Source organism: Takifugu flavidus, chromosome 10 (assembly GCF_003711565.1).
Source record: "Takifugu flavidus isolate HTHZ2018 chromosome 10, ASM371156v2, whole genome shotgun sequence".
NCBI lineage: Eukaryota > Metazoa > Chordata > Actinopteri > Tetraodontiformes > Tetraodontidae > Takifugu > Takifugu flavidus.
This window is the reverse complement of record NC_079529.1, coordinates 13,219,376-13,239,065: the sequence shown is the minus strand read 5'-3', so window position 1 is coordinate 13,239,065 and position 19,690 is coordinate 13,219,376. Positions and strand designations below refer to the sequence as shown.

Below are 19,690 nucleotides of genomic sequence, written 5' to 3'. Positions count from 1 at the left end.
TTATTATCACAGTTGGATTCAACCAATTACATGCTACTTGTATTATAACAGTATGAATTAATTATTATTAATTACGACACGGTTTTGCACATGATGACTTAATTAAAATACTGTTCAACGTTTTATTCGTATTTCTGTGCATGAAAAATAACCATGATTACGTAACACCCGCCCTGAGACTGGCCAGTAACTGCAGTGTGGCGCTGCTGCCGCCTAGTGGAGAACATTATTACTGTTTTTAAAGTTCATGCACGACAAATGCGGAATTCTGAATATTTCTTGGATAAACAAAAAAAAAAAAAATTCGCCGGAATGCATGATTAATTTCTTCTATTTACCTCAAAATCTCGCTAATTTATTTTCTCTTTCTTGTGTCTGCCTTCAAAAGATGACAGAAACTACACAGGTAAGATTTTCTTTAAACTGTCCACTCTATTATTTTATTCAATGTTTACCGTCAAACACAATTTTTATTTATTATTATTATTTAATTAAATTCTACTTTAAAAGTCCAAACCAGTCTAAATCCTGGCCACTAGATGGCGCCCCCGCCTTAAACATCTGACAATTGCGCTGTACCTGAGTAGTTACGTCAGTTTTTATAGCGTTTGGAAATAGAACTCTGCAGGAAATTGTTTTTGTCTAATATTAGAACAAGACAGGGCATTATCCTATAGTCCCTCTTCTAAATTAAGGACCGTTTGTCAATTTGAATCAAAGATTAATCCTCTCATTTACTCAGCACCACATTTCCAACTCAACTCCAAGATCACCAATAGTTTATAGAATTGAATTACCCAACGTTTCAATAAAAACTTAATTGCGTTTATTTTGGTGGTTGTTTTTGCTGACTTTCTGTCTCCTGCACCTTTTAATATGCTGAAGTGGTTGATTTTATAAGCAGATTACTCGGTGCATGTAAAATATAATCAGGCAGCGGGCCCATCCATAAATACAGCTCTTCATTAGAGGAGAGGACACTGACTCAGGTTCGGGGGATGGATTTCTGTTTTATTAAATATCGGGTTTCTAATCCCGGCTGCGGTGGATGCTGACATTCTTACTTCATCTCACTGGAAGCAGCTTCTGAAAGCGCAACTTGCTGAGGTTTAGAGCTTCAGCGCTCTTGGAAAGTCTACACGTTGTTCCCCATCGTGACCCTCTGTGCTATGATGGGAGGCTCGTTGCTTCCTACCATTGTAACCGGTCGACAACACAAACACACGTCTGTTCCTGGCTGCCGACCAGTCACGTGCACGCTCAAGGAACTTTTACCCCATTTTTCACCATTATTAATCACATCAGCGCACGCATGCCTGGAGACGCATTTGTATACTTTAGTCTGACGCTCGTTTATGAGTAATCTCCATTAGGTGCTAAAAAAAACATTCCAAAGGTCAAAGACGGATTTGACAGATATACAAATACTAGAAGAGCAGAACTTCCTCAGATCTTCCCTCCAGACCTCCTCCTGATTCCTCCCTCCTCACTTCATCTGCTGCCACCCACTTTCTGCTCCCTCAGCAGGAGAAAGGTTAATACTGTCCCCTGTCTGCCTGTGTGTGTGTGTGTGTGTGTGTGTGTGTGTGTTTATAAGCTACAACAGCTTCACAACAAATAGCAGGTGGGATGTTACGAGTTCCCCCTGTATCTCTATAAATCCACTCTGTTATTATTGCGTCAGCCTCAGATTATCGTATGGTAGATTTGATTCGATTTGACCCAAATCCAGCCCCTCCACGCGTGTTAACAGGGGTTTCATTTGACGATAAAATATGTTGAATATTAGAAGATCATGGTGCCTTCAGGCTCCTTTTCTAGACCTTTACATGAGTGCAAACGTGCGCCATTTGGATGATAACGATGGAATTTGGTCCCCTTTAAAAAAGGGAAAATGTTACATTTGTGTCCACAAATGGCTTAAAGCTGATTCTTGTAGAAGGCAGCAACGACCCTGCAGAGTATTTCTTTCCCAGACAAATTTGTTACCTGTCGCTTCTTCCAGAAGAGGAGGACAAGCAGTCTTTAGGGAACTAATAGGCAACCTGATGGGTGCACCAGCAGAACATCCTGTTAGGCCCCCGCCTGCAAATAAGACTCTACATTAACCCCCCAACTAAAACAGGAGTCAAGAGGCATTAAAGTCTCCATTCATGCTGAGATGATGTCAGCAGGTCCTCACTCACCCGTTCAGGAATATCCGAGAGCAGAAGAACCTAATTCCTGAAGACGGGTCCAAAGGTCTGAGAGCATCGCATTGCTGATCCTACTGGGCTCCAGGCCGGGGAGGGGGGTGGCTGACCAGATACCAACACCCAGAAAGCTGTTGAGGGCTTGCACCGTGATGATTGTACCGTCGTCATGGTCACCTGTTGAATCCGGCGTACCCCAGGGATGTATCATCTCACCCATCCTCTTCCTGATGACCTCTGACTGTGCTGACGGTCTGACTGTTACTGGTCCCAACCCTCGTTGAGGGTGGGGACCTCTGCGTTGTTGAGAAGGTTAAATCCCCAGGACGCCTTGTCAGTTGGGATAAATCGTGCTTCCTGCTCGGCAAAGCTCGGAGCAAAGAAAAACAACCCAAAACCAGCTGCCGCTGTGCAGCAGCCATCCTGAATCCTGGCTCGGAACGCCGAGAGCGGCGTGAAAAAGGTCAGCGCGTTCCGCAGTGGGTGTCTCCGCTGGACGTGTCCTTGGGACAGACCAGGGCCGCGTCCCTAAAGTGGCCCTCAGATGGTCTCCAGCTGAGGGAAAGTGGGAAGATGGGAGACCGAGACAACCTGGTGGAACCCTGTGACCTCAGAACTGAAGGAGGCAAATTTAACAAGGGCGGAGGCCCAAGGTGTGCAGGACACCAGCAGATGGAAGCAGCCTCGTGTTACCCCGGCAACGCAGAGGATTAATAATAGTGAATAAGTCGGAATGCTGCGCCGAGCTTTGAAGCTTCCCAGCTATATTCTGGACGTTAATTCTTCTGCCATGTGTTGTGACACAGCCGAGCTTGACGGGACGTATTTACACATGAACAATTACAGCTGTTGCAACTGTTGTCCACCCAGATCCTCAGCGACGCCACGCGGCGCCGCGCCGCGGAGGAGCCACGCGCAAATCACTGTTTTCCCAGTAAACACACCTGCTCACGGAGCAGCACCACATTATCCTGGAGCTGCAGACACAAATATACAACTGGACGCCTCGAAAGGCCTTATTAAAGTGGTCCGTGTCGGGGCTCGCCGGCGTCCTTTCCAGGCCTGGACACAGCGATCGTCTCATCGCCGCCAGGGACCCGTTAGCGTCCTCATACAGTGAAACAGCACATAAAGTTCACAGCTGAATAATTTATGGCGGCGCGGGTGGGTCACAGAGTGGCACTGATGATGATGAGGAGGTGGAAGATGAAGGCAAATGATGCCTCCACTCACCTCAGCCTGGGAGGGCTTGTTAGCAGCTGAGGAGCTCTGTGCTCCGTGGAGGTGTCCCGATAACGCCCCCTGGAGGAGGGGCTGGGCTGACGCAGCAGCCGCCCTCCAAGTCCAACTCAACGTGTTTGGAACAGGCGGGTGGAGCAAGTCCGTTGATCTAAATCTGTGATTTAGACTTAAGTCGAAGGTCAAATTATGGGACCTTTTTGGACAAACGCTGCCCGTCGACCCATCCTGACTTGAGTAATCCACCACCATGGAGAACGCGCCTGCTGGAGATGTTTCTCAAAGATGATTATCGTGTGTAATATTTGTAAAAGCTCATTTCTACCAACTGGGGAGCTGAAAAAAATGTTTGGGATTATTTAAAATCCCATCTGGGACAGGAAGCATTGTGGCGATGATAGCTGCAGAAGCCGTGCCATGGGTGACAGTCCCATCAACCCCAGCTTTACTGGGGCCCAGTGGCAGCGGAATACCAGCAGAAACATGGTGGACATTAGCAAGTTAGCATGCTAACATGCCGTTAGCAGTTTTCCTCTTCATGGCCCTGGAGGAGCAGCACAGAGCTGCTCGCTTAGTCATGGACATCACTGCTGCCACAGCACTGCACCCATCATCTGATGACCCGTATTTAAAGCACACACACACACACACACACACACACACACACACACACACACACACACACACACACACACACACACAGCATCACATCAAATAGCTTAATGTTGTTTAGCCTGTAGTCACTTGCTGTGTGTAAATTGATCAATGATGTAAAAGGTTGTAGATGAAGCTGTGTTTGTGTGTGTGTGTGTGTGTGTGTGTGTGTGCGTGTGTGTGTGTGTGTGGATGGGGAAGCACACAAGACACTAACACTTGATCTATTAGCCCAGTTCATTGTGCGGATGTGCATTTTACCTCATAGAGCTTCTCCAAAGTAAAAAAAAAAAAAAGAAGCATAAGCTAACAAGCTGTTGGCTCATTTACAAGCAGGACATAAAGCAGCTCCACTGGATTATTATATACATAATATATAGATACGTTGTATTGATGTCTTGTGTCTAAGAAAACCCAATCATTTGACTTAAGCTGCTTTATATGTTTGGTATAATTAATTTTCCCCCTGATTTTTGGACTACATAATTACACTAAAATACTGTAGAGTCAAAATGGGTGTAAATTTATCCATAAACTAATGGAAGATAGATGTTGACATAAACATTAAAAGCATCCCGTTCTTTCAAAGTGAACTAAAATGAATAAGTTTATATTTAAACAAACGAATCCTTTAATCATCCCACCTTTTGAAAGCTAATCCAGTGAACAAAGGCTTAATAATTAATTCATTGAAATGACTCGGACTGCATCAGCTAATTGAGCGAATCTTAGATTAAAGGTATGTTGTCATGGCGACAGTCCGCTCAGCCTATAGAGCAGCCGTAAATCACCGTTTACAGCAGTAAATGCAGGGCTGTCTCCACCTTTAACCAAACTCTGATCAATGGATCAGAAATCCATCATGGATGCAGCCACCAATCAGCAGCCTTGTTAACTTTAGTCGCAACTGCTTGTAAATCCCCCCCCCCCCCCCCTCCTCCTCCTCATCTCTCTCGCCCTCCCACCTCCTCCTCCCTTGCTCCTCTCACCACCCCCTCCTCTCTCCTCTCCTCCTCTCCTCTCTCGCATCCCTCCTCCCTCTCTTTCACTCCTCCCTCCCTCCCTCACACTCTCTCCGCCGGTGCTGCAGTGGATCAGACGCAGAGCGATGGCGCGCTCGCTTTTTCCGTCGCAGATCGCTTCATCTGTGGGAATACTGCTGGTTTTACTGGGAGATGTAGCTGCCTATTTCCACGGCTCAGCAGCCCAGTCTTAGCCGTTTTAGCCGCATCATCCAGTCTTTCGCCCGCTCCTCTAAACCGACTTTTGCGCCTGATTCGTCCTTTTCTTGCGTAAAGCTCGGAACGCGCCGCCCTTCCTTGGCACCAAGCGCAGGCAGAAAATGTTGGATTAGTCGTCTAGATAACGGAATTCCGAGTTTCGGGGCTCGCTTGAAACTTAATTGTCGAGCATCTCCCGTGTCTGAACTGCATTTGACTCTGTCCCGGAGATATTCAGCATGTCATGCATAATTCACCGTACATTCTACAAACTTATATAATGGCTAAAATGTTAAGGCGGCGCGCTAAACAAATACTTTTACTGAGAGTAAATGGTCGGGTTACACAATAGCCTCCCGCACAGGCATCCAGGCTGCTTAAAGGAGCCGGACACGTGTTGACAGCCTTCATTCCTAGTTGCCTAAGATCCAAAAGAACCTTGGCTGCAGCCCGTCTGCTCGGGCTTCGCTCACCTTCAGACATGCCGCTCATTCTCCAAAGTGCTCCGCGACCTGCGAGGCTTCTCCGGCTGTCTCTCATCGCGCTTTTCCTCCTCTGGCCACGGCCGTCCGCAGGAAAGAAGAAGCTGTACATCGGAGCTCTGTTCCCCATGAGCGGGGGCTGGCCTGGCGGCCAGGCGTGCATGCCCTCTGCGCAGATGGCGCTGGACCTGGTGAACAACAGGAGCGACATTCTGCCCGACTACGAGCTGGAGCTGATCCACTATGACAGCATGGTGAGTGCATGTGGAGGCTCCTCGAGCCGGTGACCCCGCTGCTGCTGCTGCAGCCTGGGTGACTTTAACATATTTATTTCCTCTGCTTGCATTCGGGTCTTGCAATCGCATGCATTCCTCGTTGTCGTGGCAACATAATACAAACGTGCCTTTTTTTAGAAGCACCTTTTCCCTCTGTGACATGTTTCTGAGATGCAGTTTAGCAAAAGGTCACCCTGCTGCTAACTAACCTTCAGGTCCTCCCTCAGCTCCATAAAGCGGGCTGCCATGCGTGCACGCTGGCGCTCCATGAAGACGCGCACACCTCCCGCTTGTTGCTCATCAATCATTAATCACGCTGGTATTTTCAAATGTCAGCATGATCATCTGCTATAAATCCAATATCCACCCTCCCCTACTTTAATTTCCCCTCGTCCCAGTTTGCCCCCCCCCCCCCGCCGGGCCCATCGACTCCAATCAATCATAATTTATGCTTGTCAGAAATCTTCTCTGCTCGTCACTGCTGCCCGTCCCAAATGTTTCCCTAAAAGTTTGAATCCCTTGGCAAAGGAGCCCTTTTTGCTCAGCGACAGCATGACTGGAGACGCATGAAAACAAAGACTATGTCTGCCCCCCCCCCCCACCGCCTGGTCTTTGGAGCGGCTTTATCAATCGGACCGCAGGACCGAAGCCTGGAGAGCAACCAGGGCAACAAACTGTTAACTGAACCAGGACTGGTTAGAACCCTGTTATGAGCTTTATTCTGATTGGCGTATGTGGCTCTGCATTGGAATCTTGTTAAAAACAGAATAGTGGGAGAGGGAGCGTTGTGTGTCAGTGAGAGAGATCAGCCAGAGTTGGCATGGCAACACAGTTACTCTTCAAGCAAACCTCGGAAACAAATAAGGGTTCAGCTCCACGAAAGTATCCGCGCAAATGCATGTTCTGGATGCACGAAGAACCGACGCTGCGCGGTGTGAAAAGGCGAGCGGATGAAAGTGTGTGTGTGTGTGTGTGTGTGTTCTGAGATTCCAGCCAGGCAGATGTAGCGAACAAAGCAGGAGAGGATTTCATGGAGGAGACGCTGGTGCTTGTGATTCAGGATCTGCCTCAGTCTCACAGATGCAGATTCTTTTAATAGAGCAGCTGAAAAACAACAACGGAAGCTACTTCTGTAAATTAAGGGTCGGGGGGGGGGGTGAAGGGGGGGGGATGCTTCTGCTGTGGGTTCGCTGCACTTTTAATGATTTCTCCCCCACATTTCTGGCTGATAATTGTAATGAGGATCAGAGAGAAGCAATTAAAAAGAGGGATTCATTCCGCTTACGCTCAACGCCGTTCATCTGGTCAGAGACGGGGACACGTCTTCGCGGCGTGCGCTCAGAAGAGGGTGTGACCGGCGCCGCTGAAACCCGCTGAGGCGCTGGCCCCCACTTTGCTGCACGCTTCAACGTCCGCTCAAAGTTTACCGGCAGGGGGCCGTCGAATAGACTTGCATTAGCATCGGCAACAGGTGCCTAAACACACGCGCGCGCGCACGTCTGTCACTCTTGAGCCGAGCGGTATCGAGCATCGTCTTCATCTTGTTCAACATCATACAATATTCATGGCCGCCAACACTTAATCCCGGCCTGTCCTCTTAACGGAGGGAGATACCCCGTGGTCGCAGAGAGGCTCGCTGCTCCCCCTATGCTGGTGACAGCATCAGACTATTTACAGCCTTCTGAGGCATGTACACACACACTCACACACACTCCACACAGGCTGTTGCCATGGATATATCAAAGCGGAGACTGCAAACTTTGATCAATTATTAACGGTGGAGATTCAGAGATGGCGAAACAAGGTGCTCCCTCTCACTTATGTCCAGTGTTTCACCTGTCTGTCGTTACTGCGGCGTGAGCCGTCTCCACCGCGCATCCCACAGGTGTATAGCGGGAGGGCGCGGTGTCGCGGGCAGCTGAACCCCCGCTTGTGTTATGAGCGGCGCCTCGTCACTTTATTCAATCACAGTTTGAGTCCTTGTGCTGGATGGAGCTCACTGGATCAGACTGGTTACAAAAAGGTCACTTTGTTCCTGGAATCACGTCCAGGCACGTGCACGGCTTTGGATAGTGCTCGTTGGTTTGATGGGTTTTCTTTTCTTGACCCTGAAATTTCCGATTGGGCTGTTCCTTATTATCTCATTGCAGAGTTTTTTGTGCTACAGTGATCCCCCCCCCCCCCCGTGCCTAAAGACAAGCCTATAGCATCAACATGCTACTGTTGCTGCTATTTGTCGTCTCCTCGTTTCCACGAGACGCTGTTGCTCGTGACCTTGTTTCTGGAATTTGCTCATTGGCACACTCGGTCCCTGCGAATATAGAAGAACCCGCCTCTCATCTGCTCCGGTGCCGTCAGTGTCCAGGCGTCGCTGAAGTGAGGTTTCCTCTGCGTGTGTTAATCGCAGGCACACAGCAGTGTGATGCTAATAAAGGGGATCTCATGAAGGTTCTCATGAACCGGTTTTGGTCTGATTGGGCTCAACGGATGGGAACATGAATGTCAACCCAACACTGATATCAGTTCAGGGAATTTCAGCACAGAAGTACACGCGTGTTGCTGTGCCAGTGCATTTTACAGTGCGCGTGCGTGTGTGTGTGTGTGTGTGTATGAGAGAGATTGGATTTGTGGGCCATCAACCAGGTATTCTCATGAGCCGAGGGGAGCCAGGAATGAAAGTGGAAATGGTGATGACCCCAGAGGTTTGTAGAAGACAGACCTCCAAGAATAGCAGAGATTCCTCATCCTTTATTGCTCACCTGCCAGCAGCCCTGTTTTCCCCTCCCAGTTTATGGGATACTCTTTTCCTTCCCATCTCCCTCGTCCCCTTTTGTGACTGGCATGTTTTCTTAGGCGAATAGAGCAGGTTGGAGTTGTTCAGGTGAGCTAATTAGGTTGTTCTTAATTCCGAGTTCAGTAGGTTCAGGTTAGCTCTGCCTCTTCGTGTGTACGGCCGCATTTTGTTCTCGCGGCTCTCTAATGTGGGGAAAACAAATTCTGTAAATTCTTTTTATGTGTACATGTAGGGTTCGAACACAGCAGGCAGCTCATGAGCCTCTCAGCAGGCCAGCAGCCCTCAGCTACAGCCAACACAAACAACCATCAATAAGACAATATGAAAAACATTCCAAAGGCATTCCTCATTATCCGACATGCAGCGCAAGCACACGCCGGCTTTTTTAGTTTAGCGAGGAGGATGTGAGCTGTGAAAGCAGCTGCTGCAGTGATTGATCGCCGGGCGAACCTGCAGCCTCTCCCAGCTTCATCACCGCTGTCAGGTTCCACCATGGGAAGCTGCTTCCTCCATCAATATCAATACTTTAAGGCTACAGACCTGGAAACGGTCAGTGGTGCGTGAGGTAAATCTGGGCTCATGTAGAGGCTGCAAATCCTCCGTTCTGGGTTCTGGGGTGTTTATTTGGATGGATTGAAGACCTTCGGGACGCTCCCTTTAATTTTGGCACCGAGGATTTGTTTCTTCTGCAAACCCAGCGTTTGGCCCTATTTTGATCTCTTTCTCTCTTTCTTTCATTCACAGCTAAGCTAATTGTATAATGACACCACAGGAAAGGTTGTGCGTGAACATATTTAACAAATTATTTGCAGGTTATCACTTGTCTTCAAGATAAGCAGAGAGTTTATTTGGACGAAAAGACAAAATCCTTGTAGAAACACTGAAATATACCGTGTATGAACTGTCACCTTAGCATTCATCGTTAACCACCAACCAGTTTATCAGGTGAACATCTGGTTAAATATTAAATATCTGAAAGAAGATCCAGGTAAAAGTGCACATGCACACATCAGCGTTGCTCTGTGCTCATGCACTTGTAGCCTCAAAACGGCTCCAAAAGCTTCCTGCACCAATTAATAAGAGCAGAGCATCGACCCCTGACCTGAGTAGGCTGTGGAGGAGCTGTTAGCTGTGGAGATATTTAAGATGCAGAAAAGTCACAGAACCTCAAATTATGCTCACTAAAACTGTGAAGAGGACATTTCAACGTGCGTCAGGTCGTCAGGGTTTGCTAACAGCAAGCCTGAGAGACGACCTGCGGACCAATAAACTCTTCTAATCACGTAAAGAGAGCGTTATTACGCCCACAGGACCGCGGCCACCAGGACAGTCAACCTTCGCTTTGACCGTTAGGTAGAGGTGGAGCTCCTGGAGCGGCTCCTCACACCAGCAGTATGCTGCTTATATTCTGCCCTTCGCTGGACCGTGAGTGGTCACCTTGAGCTTCTCCACTCCCAGTCAAGGTTGGAGAAGGGCGCAGAATATTGTCAATGAGAGGAGCCGCAGCCACCGGTCCCTCTACAGTCTACGTGCGTGTTAGTGTCAGGGCTTTTCTCCTCAGACGGGTCGACACCTCTGCGGTTTCGGCCGATGGAGGGTTCGTGGAAAACGTGTGGGTCAATAAGGCTCAACGCTGCGCACATTCCCCAGCCGTCAGGAGTGGTTATCTCTGTGGGAGAGTGAGAGGTCGTCCTCTAAGATGTGATCTGAAACCAACACACCCATTAGGAGGTGCTGGCGTCAGCGGCGCAGCTCTGATTGTTTGTGTCACACATCTGGAGGGGTTTTTTCAGGTGTTTGCAAAGCCCATCATATCATCTCGTATCATCATATGGCGAGTGATCAGATGTGTCAGTCCAGCTCTGATGAAGACGGGCGCTAATCTTAGCCTGGATCGACCGTCACCGCGGTGATGTGGAGTACCCATGCTGTACCGATGGCGTCTGTCTGTCGTTTGGTTTTCTTCCATCTTTGTGTTTTTCCGGGTTCTAATGCTGCATCTATTTATGTTGTTCTCCTCCACACTGTCTTTTCATCTCACATTTGCATTCTTTTTGCTGATTCCAGCCCTTTTTGTGCCATTTTCCTTTGCTTTAACTTGACCTTAGCTGTTTCCCCCCCTCTGCTTTCTGTTTTTGTCCTCTTCTCTCGTGCTCGTCTTCTCTTTCCCATGATGTAATGCTCTCCCCGCACCCTGCATCTTTGTCATTTACATTTATTTTATCTTTTTTCTTTCATCCCTGCCTCACTTCATTGCTCGTTTGTTTCTTCCTTTCCTTGATCCTCTGTTCTAATCTCACCACGCTGCTTTCCTCCTCCTTCTCCCACCATCTTTGGTTCTAACCCACATTTTCTTCAAGTCCCATTAATTTGTTTGTCCTCCTCATTATTGATTCACGCTTCCATCTGTCCGTTTGTCTAACCATTTGTCTTTTTGTCTCTCTCAGTGTGACCCAGGAGAAGCCACCAAGCTGCTCTATGACCTCCTCTACACGGAGCCTCTTAAAATCGTCCTGATGCCCGGCTGCAGTGGCGTCTCCACGCTGGTGGCTGAAGCCGCGCGCATGTGGAACCTCATAGTGGTGAGTGAAGAGGACATCTAAGACTTAGAGACACAGACTTTATAACTATTCTTTGATTTTGTCAAAGGTCATCAGAGGTGTTAAAAGCTCAGATTTACTCAGTAAAGTGGCAACTAAGGTGCTTATGTATCATTATTGGTTTCAGTTTGCTCTTTAAACTTGAATAAATATTTAATATTTCTCTTTCATTGGTCACAGTGGCGTTTTAAATGGAGCGACAGTGATTCAGGCGATCACCTGGGTCACCGTAGGAGCTTCATGTCAGCACCTCCCAGGATTAAAACAAAAAAAAAAGTGATGTTATGGTGTATGGTGATGTTAGACAAATGGGATGGGATGTTGTTCCAAACGTGTTGTAGTCAAGCAGGAGGAGAAACAGCACAATCCTGCAGAGAGTTTTTATGGCTTCATCAATTAAATAAATTCTCTCCTTCTTTGTCTTTGCTTCATCTGCCTCTCCATCGCTCACAGCAATCAGCTTATTGTCCTTTATTATTGAAGTTTCATCCAGAGATTAGTCATCGAGAACAATCAGTTCCAGTTGTTGGAACCAGGCCCTGGTTTTTTTGTTTGTTATCTTTTTCTCACTCTTTCTTTCATGATCCATAAAAATCTGTTCCACATTTTGCCATCCTCTTTTTGCATCTGCTGTCACAGCCTGGAGCCGCTCTGCTGTTTTTCCCCCTCCATCTTTCCTCCTCTCCATCTCTACCATCTTCATTTCCGCCTCGCTCTGCCTCAGTGCAATCAGTCAACACTCCACACACACAAAGGGATCTGTCTGTCTTTACTGCATGCCACCACTGGCACAGCCTCCTAACCAGCACACTCAATTATTTCTATAGGCACCCTGCTGGCAGGATCCTCCTCACGTGTCAAACAGCATCATCAGAGCAATGAGAACACATCCCTCCTTCCTGGACTGATGAAGCCATAGCTCTCGACCTGCTCCTTCTGGCACAGCATTAATCTGATCTTCTATCTCCCAGTTTAACTGCAGTGGGAGCTCTAGCTTGGCATCAATCCCATAATACGAGAGCAGAGAGGAGCTGAAAATCAAGACATTTTGTGTGTTCCCTAATGGAACTGGTTCCAGTTGCACAACTTTGGGGCCGTGGCCATGCCAGTTAATTTGACCATCAGCTGCCTTTTCAGCTTTGTGGCATTTTGTCTCTCCTGAAATCAACAACGCTAAAACAAACAAACAAACAAACAGCTCTAACTAAAGAAATTTAGCCCACGAAAGCTTGGACAAAGCTAACTTTTTGTTTTTTCAGTTTGCTTGGCTAGAAAATGTCTTCTCGCTCATCATTTAGTCATGTTGGAGTTTTAATTGGGTGAACAACCATGATTGGGTCCAAAACGACCAACAGTAGATGCAGAATGAGACACCAGGCGTCAATCTCAGGCATCATTAGCACCGTAACCCATGCCGCTAATATTAGCTAGCAAATGAATCAGATATTGTCTCATCTAGAGGAACAACACTTTGCTCCTGCTGCCATTTATCTCTCTAGTAAATTATTGATCAGTGTTAATTTTGCTCCCAAAGCTCAGTGTAGAACTACTGCGGCCGCTCTGGGGCGCAGAAACAGGAATGATTAATTTTATCTCTTCTGCAGCCTCCAATTATTGCATGTTTACTTTTGAGTGTTTGCTTTGAATATATTCTATATCTTGAAGCAAAACCGTGCAGTTTTTAGCCTGGAAGACCTTCTTCCTGTGCTCCTTATAAAAACATAGGCCTTTCTGATCGAGCATGTGCCTTTTCCTGATCAGCTGCCTCATTCTGAGCCTGCCAGTTCCCTGGTTCCCTCTCCACCCACAGGGATTTGATATTGTGGAGAGTCCACATTGCAGGTGACATTTGGCATTTATCATCAGGACCCTTTTCATTTCTCAATGGTGAACAGCTCAGTGTGGTACCAGTAATGGGGCTGAGGCAAGTGCTGGAGAGGAGGAGAGGCTGCTGCATCTGTAATGGTTCCCTAAACGGCTGCAACCTCATTCTAAAGGAGACCTGTCGAGGATTTCATTTCCAGGTGTCACCGTGAAACTAATTGTTTCAGGCTGGGATTTTCCACCGCTGTCTCTGCTGGCGTGGAAACACTCAGTCTACCATAAAAATCCTTGAAATAGATTTTAAAAAATTTCCAAATAATAATAATGTTGCTAAAAGAGTTTTTCTGCAGTTTTTGGCAAATGGAAATTCCCAGGTGACACGTGCACAGGAAATCACTAAACAGAAGAGGGGAGATTTAGGAATGCTACTTTTTCTGCTGTCTTCCCTGGAGGGGGCCGTGCGTCGGGGAAGAACCACCATCCTCCTCTTAGTTCCTCCCACTCTGTCATGTGTCACCTCTGAGCCGCTGCTCTCCTGCTTCACAGTTGTCCTATGGCTCCAGCTCCCCGGCGCTGTCCAACCGCCAGCGTTTCCCCACCTTCTTCCGCACGCACCCATCGGCCACCCTCCACAACCCCACCAGGGTGCAGCTCTTCCAGAAGTGGAAGTGGACCCGAATCGCCACCATCCAGCAGACGACGGAAGTCTTCACCTCCGTCAGTACCTCTTAACCTTCTACATCTTAAAGCAGATGATGCGAACTGACAGTGTGGCTTGTTTTTGCTTGAATAATCTATTTATGACCTGTCTGGATCTTGATTCTAGATCCCAGGTGGGAAGACAAATAAAACAAATAAAGACATTAATATTAGAATCATCCACTGAAGACGTTTGCTTGTATTCTAGATGTAGATATTGCATCTAAAGCTGCTCATGCGGTTGCTGTCAACTGGATTTTTAAGACATTATCTGTTCATGTAGGTGTTAAATCCGGGTAAATTCCGCACAGACAACGGTTCTGTCGAGCGTTCCTCGCTCTGCCGCGGCGTGTTTGTCTGCGAGAGCGTTTCATCCTCACGCATGTTCCTCGAGGATTTTTTTGAAGTCAATTGTTGGAGTTTTGGTTGTGAGAGATATTGATGGAGCAATACATCATCGAGAGGCGCTGCAGTCGATACCACAGCGCTTGGCTTGGTTCTGTAACGGAGGTTAATGAGCTTGCTCTCACATTCTTCTCTCCTGTCTTTGTCATCTTCTTGATATGACTCGCCAGGTTTTTTTTTTGGTCTTTTTCCTCTCTACCTTTCTTCTCTATGCCATCGGTTCTGTTCTGCTGAGCTCCCTCACTTATCCAGCCTTTGTCTCACCCGTATCCGCCTCTCGCTGTCTGTCTCACTCCGTCCCTCCCTTTCATCACGCAGACTCTGGACGATCTGGAGGAGAGGGTGAAGGAGGCCGGCATCGAGATCAGCGTTCGCCAGAGCTTCCTCACCGACCCTGCTGTCGCTGTCAAGAATCTCAAGGTGCTTTGATTAAAAATTCACCTCAGCTGCTGCTTCCTCTTCCTCCCCGCCTCTCCTTCCTTCTTCAGCTCACAGCTGCATGCCACGCCATTAGCATAGAGGCGATTTGATAGAGGAAATTAATGCGGCATGCTAATTAGGAACTCCTGAATGGCGGTACTTGCCATCCTGTCAAGCAGCAGGAACTTTGGCTGTGCTGTCATATCAAGCTGAGCCACAGAGAAGTTGTGTTGCTGCAGCTGATGCAACTGAGCCCTGTTTTGTTCTCCGTGTCGTAATGCAGCGCCAGGACGCCAGGATTATTGTGGGGCTCTTTTATGAGACTGAAGCGAGGAAGGTCTTTTGTGAGGTTAGTATCTTCCCCCCACTCGCCTCAACCCCCGGCGGTCGAATCTGTCTGCCAATTAGCAGGAATTGAGCGTCTGAAGCCAATTCCTCGTGTGGCACGTCTCACTCGTCATGCACCCACCGCCTGTGCTCGCCTCCCCCTCGTGCTGCAGGTGTTCAAGGAGAAGCTCTACGGGAAGAAGTACGTGTGGTTCCTGATTGGCTGGTACGCCGACAACTGGTTCAAGATCAAAGACCCTGCGATCAACTGCACGGTGGAGAACATGACAGAGGCCGTGGAGGGACACGTCACCACCGAGATCGTCATGCTGAATCCAGAAACCGTGCGGGGCGTCTCCAACATGGTAGGAGACCCGTCTGCAAGATTAAAGAGAGAGTCGTGTTAATCAGTGACCCAAAAATGGGATCGTCCCTGTCTTCAAACAGCCCCTTATGTAATCCTCACGCTGATAAATAATAACTCATCTGTGTTATAGAGTCTCATGAAGAATAGATCAGAATGCATGTGATCAAGGGCATCAAGACCCAAACAATAAAAGCGCCCGGTTCTACGTCCCGGTGTCCAAAATTCATAAAGAAAATGTTCAAATGCAGCAGCGTGTTCAAAGAAATATTTCCAGAAATCACAATTTTGTAAACCACTCGACAAATCAATGAACATTTGGCCGATTAAAACATATTTCGATGGAATAGAAAGAAAGAAAGAAAGAAAGAAAGAAAGAAAGAAAAAAGAAAGAAGAAAGAAAGAAAGAAAGAAAGAAAGACAAGGTTTTAGGGATTTCTATCACAGTTTACCTGCTCAGGTGTCACCAATCCTTCTCCTTGGTTCGACCGTCTCCCTCTTCTCTCCGGGTGTTCGACCTGTCTGTGCCGCTTCACCCATCTATTCCTCCAGGTTAACCACTGCATTTCGCTCTTATCTTTTCCATTTGCCCACCTCTTTTACCTCTTCCTGCTCTTACACTTTACCAGCAGCTGTTGTTTTGTCCGTATCCCACCTGTCACTACCTGCTGAGACGAGTTCAGCTGTTGCTTTGCAGCTTTTTGGATTTTTGGATTAAAGCCAGAAACCTGGCGGCCGCCCCTCGAGTCGCATTCAGTTTCTGCTTTCAGAGTTGGCTCGTCGGAGCAGTTAGATGAAGGTGATGGCGCAGCAGCACATCTTCAGCTGATATTTGGTCCCCAGATTGAAATGCCAATCATCAGGCTGCTTTTCAGCGAGGCAGATTCATCATAAGTGAATTAAGGGCTCAAACAACTGGCTCCACAAACTCTACGGGGACGGCACGTTTAGGAGGAATAGTTTACTGAAGAGCCCTTCGCTGTCAGTTGGAGAGAGTCTTAATTAGAGTTTAATTGCATTAACTCTTTTAAGCAAAGCAAATATGAACAGAAAGATGAGGGAAAATTAGATCTGAGGTCAGTCTCATTAGGAGAACTTTAGTTTTACTTGTTTCTACATCACGTGCTGACTCCTTCTGAAGTTAACCCATCATGGCTGAAGGTGCATCTAACCTATAGAGAGAGTTCACTGCACTGGAAGTTATTTATGGAGCGACTGTCTGATCTCAGTGTAACTGAAGAACTAACTAACTAACTAACTAACTAACAAAGCAGGTTAAAAGAGAGTGAATGAGTGAAAGTGAAAAGGTCTACTGTGTTAACCAGAGATGATTGTGGAGCGGCTGAAACAAAGGGTGTGTGTATCCTGTGAGTTTGCAGAGGTACATCTGGGAGGCAGACAGCTACAAGAGTAATTACTGACTTAAAATAGCTCAGCAAAGACGAGACGGTCTCACAGGAGCGCGCGTGAGTGGCTCAGAGATCCAGCACAAACGGCGACAAACCGGGGAGGACCGGAACAAAGAGGGTGGAAGATTCACGCGATTTGTTAAATCCAGACCCAAAGAAGGTTGGACGGAGAAGGTGGTGGACGTGGAAAATCAGGGCCGCGCCGTCTTTGATTTTAAGCTGCTGAAAACATTGTTAATGGTCGGCTTTGCTTCAAAATGGCTCCTCGGCTCCGTCTCTGTTCAGACTTCGCAGGAGTTCATCGCTGCCTTGATGTCTCGTCTGGGTGGGATGAACCCCGAGGAGACCGGCGGCTTTCAGGAGGCCCCCCTGGCCTTTGACGCTGTGTGGGCCCTCGCCCTGGCCCTCAATAAAACCGTAGCCCCGCTGAAGGGCAGGGGCCGGAGGCTGGAAGACTTCAACTATAACAACCACGACATCACCTCGGAGATCTACAGAGCCCTCAACACCAGCTCTTTCGAAGGAGTATCTGTAAGTCAGCCGAGTTGTTGCACGGATATTGTTCTTATAACTACATTATTCATGTTTGAGGTTATTGCCGCTGTTATAAAGAGAGATCTTTGTGCTCATGGAGGAGTGTTTGTGGGTCATCACGGGCAGGAGAACATAAGTGATGTGCTTAAACGGCACATGGACGAGGAGCCAGGCCTCGCTAAATTATAAATTGGGCTTCTGATAAGAGGAAATCTTCATTCTTTTTTAGAAAACTGCTCAGAATAACTTAAACACCTGAGTGCTTTTACAGTTTCCCTGATGGCGTTCAACAGAATTACATGAACAATGGAGATTCTTTGACTCTCGGTGGGAACTGTGAATACTCACATTGACCAGGGTGCATTTTGCTGATTAACAACCCTCTTTTTTTAGTGTTATTTGGATCTGGAGTAAAACCTTCTGCCTTTGAAAGTCATTGGGCTCTCCAGAAGGAAGGAAATATACAGAATCGCTTCCACGGCTCGCTGCACAGCTCCTTCATGATAAATGAAAAAAACACATTTTAAAGACTGAGCTAATCTATTCAGTTCAGTTAAATCAGACCAAGTTCTCAAGGCCCTTCTGGATGTTTGTCATCCCATTTATTCAGCCTATAATGGACCCGTTCTAGAGCCATTAATCTGTACATTGTTTGACTGTGGTGTGACTGTAGGAGCATTTACGCCCTTTTAAAAGCCTCAGGGACACCCCAGGGTGGTCACACCCTGGCTGTTTGCAGGTTTTCTTTCTCACCTGCACTTATATTTGTTATAAAGGTCAGTGTTTTGATTCAGCCTTTGGCCGCAAAAGAAATCTTTCCGTTGATAACAGAGCATTCCTGCAAGGAATGAGTGTCGTTTCTGCAGAAGAAATGAAATTGTTGCTGTCTGTGTCTCAGGGCCAGGTGGTGTTTGATGCCCAGGGCTCCAGGATGGCCATGACGCTCATTGAACAACTGCAAGGTAAAACACCGAGGCAGGCTTCGCCCAGCAGCATCTGCCGCCAGCACAATCCATCGGTTTCTTTATTTATTGACTGATTACGGCCCATGTCCTTGTTCCTTTTAAGCCATTTCTGGAAATGGTATCCTATTTTTCAGCAGTGACTTAATGAGTTTCTCCACACAGCATAAGGTTGAGGATTATTCCCTCCCTCTGTTGTCCTCACACATCCTAAAGGATGAGAATTTATAATCCCGGCCCTTTCCCCCCTTGCTTGGTGTCTCATATTTCCTGCTGTGGCGCTGAGGTAATTTGACATCCACAATGAGGTGACCCGACTTGCATCTCTGAATCACTGTGGGGCCTCATCAGTATTCCCGGTCAAGGCCGCTGCATAAGCTCCTTTATTCCCCGTCCTTTTCTCCTTCTTCCCCCTTGGTCTGGCGTATGTTTGTCTTTCCTCCTGCACCTTTTCTACCCTCACGTCTTTTATTTGCCCGTTGTGTGTTTATTTGGGCGCGCAGGCGTTCCATTATTCTAAAACTGAGGGAACGATGGAAAAATAGCTTAATGGTACCCTCATGAATATTTATCACCTCTCGTGTTTTGTTGTAGTGTTTGAAAACATGATTCCCTCAATATACCAAGGGAGGGAATGCATTAGATGAGCACTCTAATTACACCTGATCCATTCTGCTGGGTTTTTCCCTCCGTTTTCTCTCTTTTCTAACCATTTAGGAGGCAGTTACAAGAAGATCGGCTACTATGACAGCTCTCAGAAGAATCTCTCCTGGTTTGGAAATGATGTTTGGATAGGTAAGATGGAATTCCCGACATTGTGTCCTTGCAGCTTCCCGTTTGTGAGCCACGTTCTTGCTTGATTGATGCTTTCACAGACTACAGTCCCACCCTAACACCCCCCCACCCCTTTGTCCGTGATCCTATCACAGGCTGCACCCAGACTGGTTTTATATTCTTCTTGCTGGCATTTCAGAATCAATTGTTTCATCAGACCACAGATAGGTTGCACCACAGGTGAAGACGGAACAGATTCGTCTCTGCAGCCACTGCGGAGACGTTAAACGAACTGTACTTTTCCTTTTTTTCCCACTGAAAACAAAAGCAGGTGTTAGTGGGTGTTTGGTTTTATTTTCAAGCTGCGTGCATCAAGATGTCTCTGAGTTATGACTCAGAGGAGGAGTGTGACTTTTGAAGCAAATTGCAGCAATCAAGCACGGCTGCTGCCGCTGCCGCTGCCACTGCCACCGCTGCCGCTGCTCGTATTGGTGGGCGGGACTCAGGATCACGTCG

At 47.4% G+C, this 19,690-nt stretch overlaps 1 protein-coding gene across 3 annotated transcripts in view; it reads left to right on the top strand.

The window, feature by feature from the left end:
• Nucleotides 1-19,690, top strand: part of gabbr1a (gamma-aminobutyric acid (GABA) B receptor, 1a) — a 45,530-nt gene that overhangs the window by 6,843 nt on the left and 18,997 nt on the right. For all 3 annotated transcript variants that reach the window (XM_057046386.1, XM_057046385.1, XM_057046384.1), the window contains exons 7-16: nucleotides 389-406; nucleotides 5,881-6,041; nucleotides 11,304-11,438; nucleotides 13,827-13,997; nucleotides 14,703-14,804; nucleotides 15,088-15,153; nucleotides 15,305-15,496; nucleotides 17,190-17,435; nucleotides 18,337-18,400; nucleotides 19,118-19,195. In XM_057046386.1, the coding sequence (XP_056902366.1) occupies nucleotides 389-406; nucleotides 5,881-6,041; nucleotides 11,304-11,438; nucleotides 13,827-13,997; nucleotides 14,703-14,804; nucleotides 15,088-15,153; nucleotides 15,305-15,496; nucleotides 17,190-17,435; nucleotides 18,337-18,400; nucleotides 19,118-19,195 (1,233 nt within the window). The remainder of the gene's footprint in view (nucleotides 1-388; nucleotides 407-5,880; nucleotides 6,042-11,303; nucleotides 11,439-13,826; nucleotides 13,998-14,702; nucleotides 14,805-15,087; nucleotides 15,154-15,304; nucleotides 15,497-17,189; nucleotides 17,436-18,336; nucleotides 18,401-19,117; nucleotides 19,196-19,690) is intronic.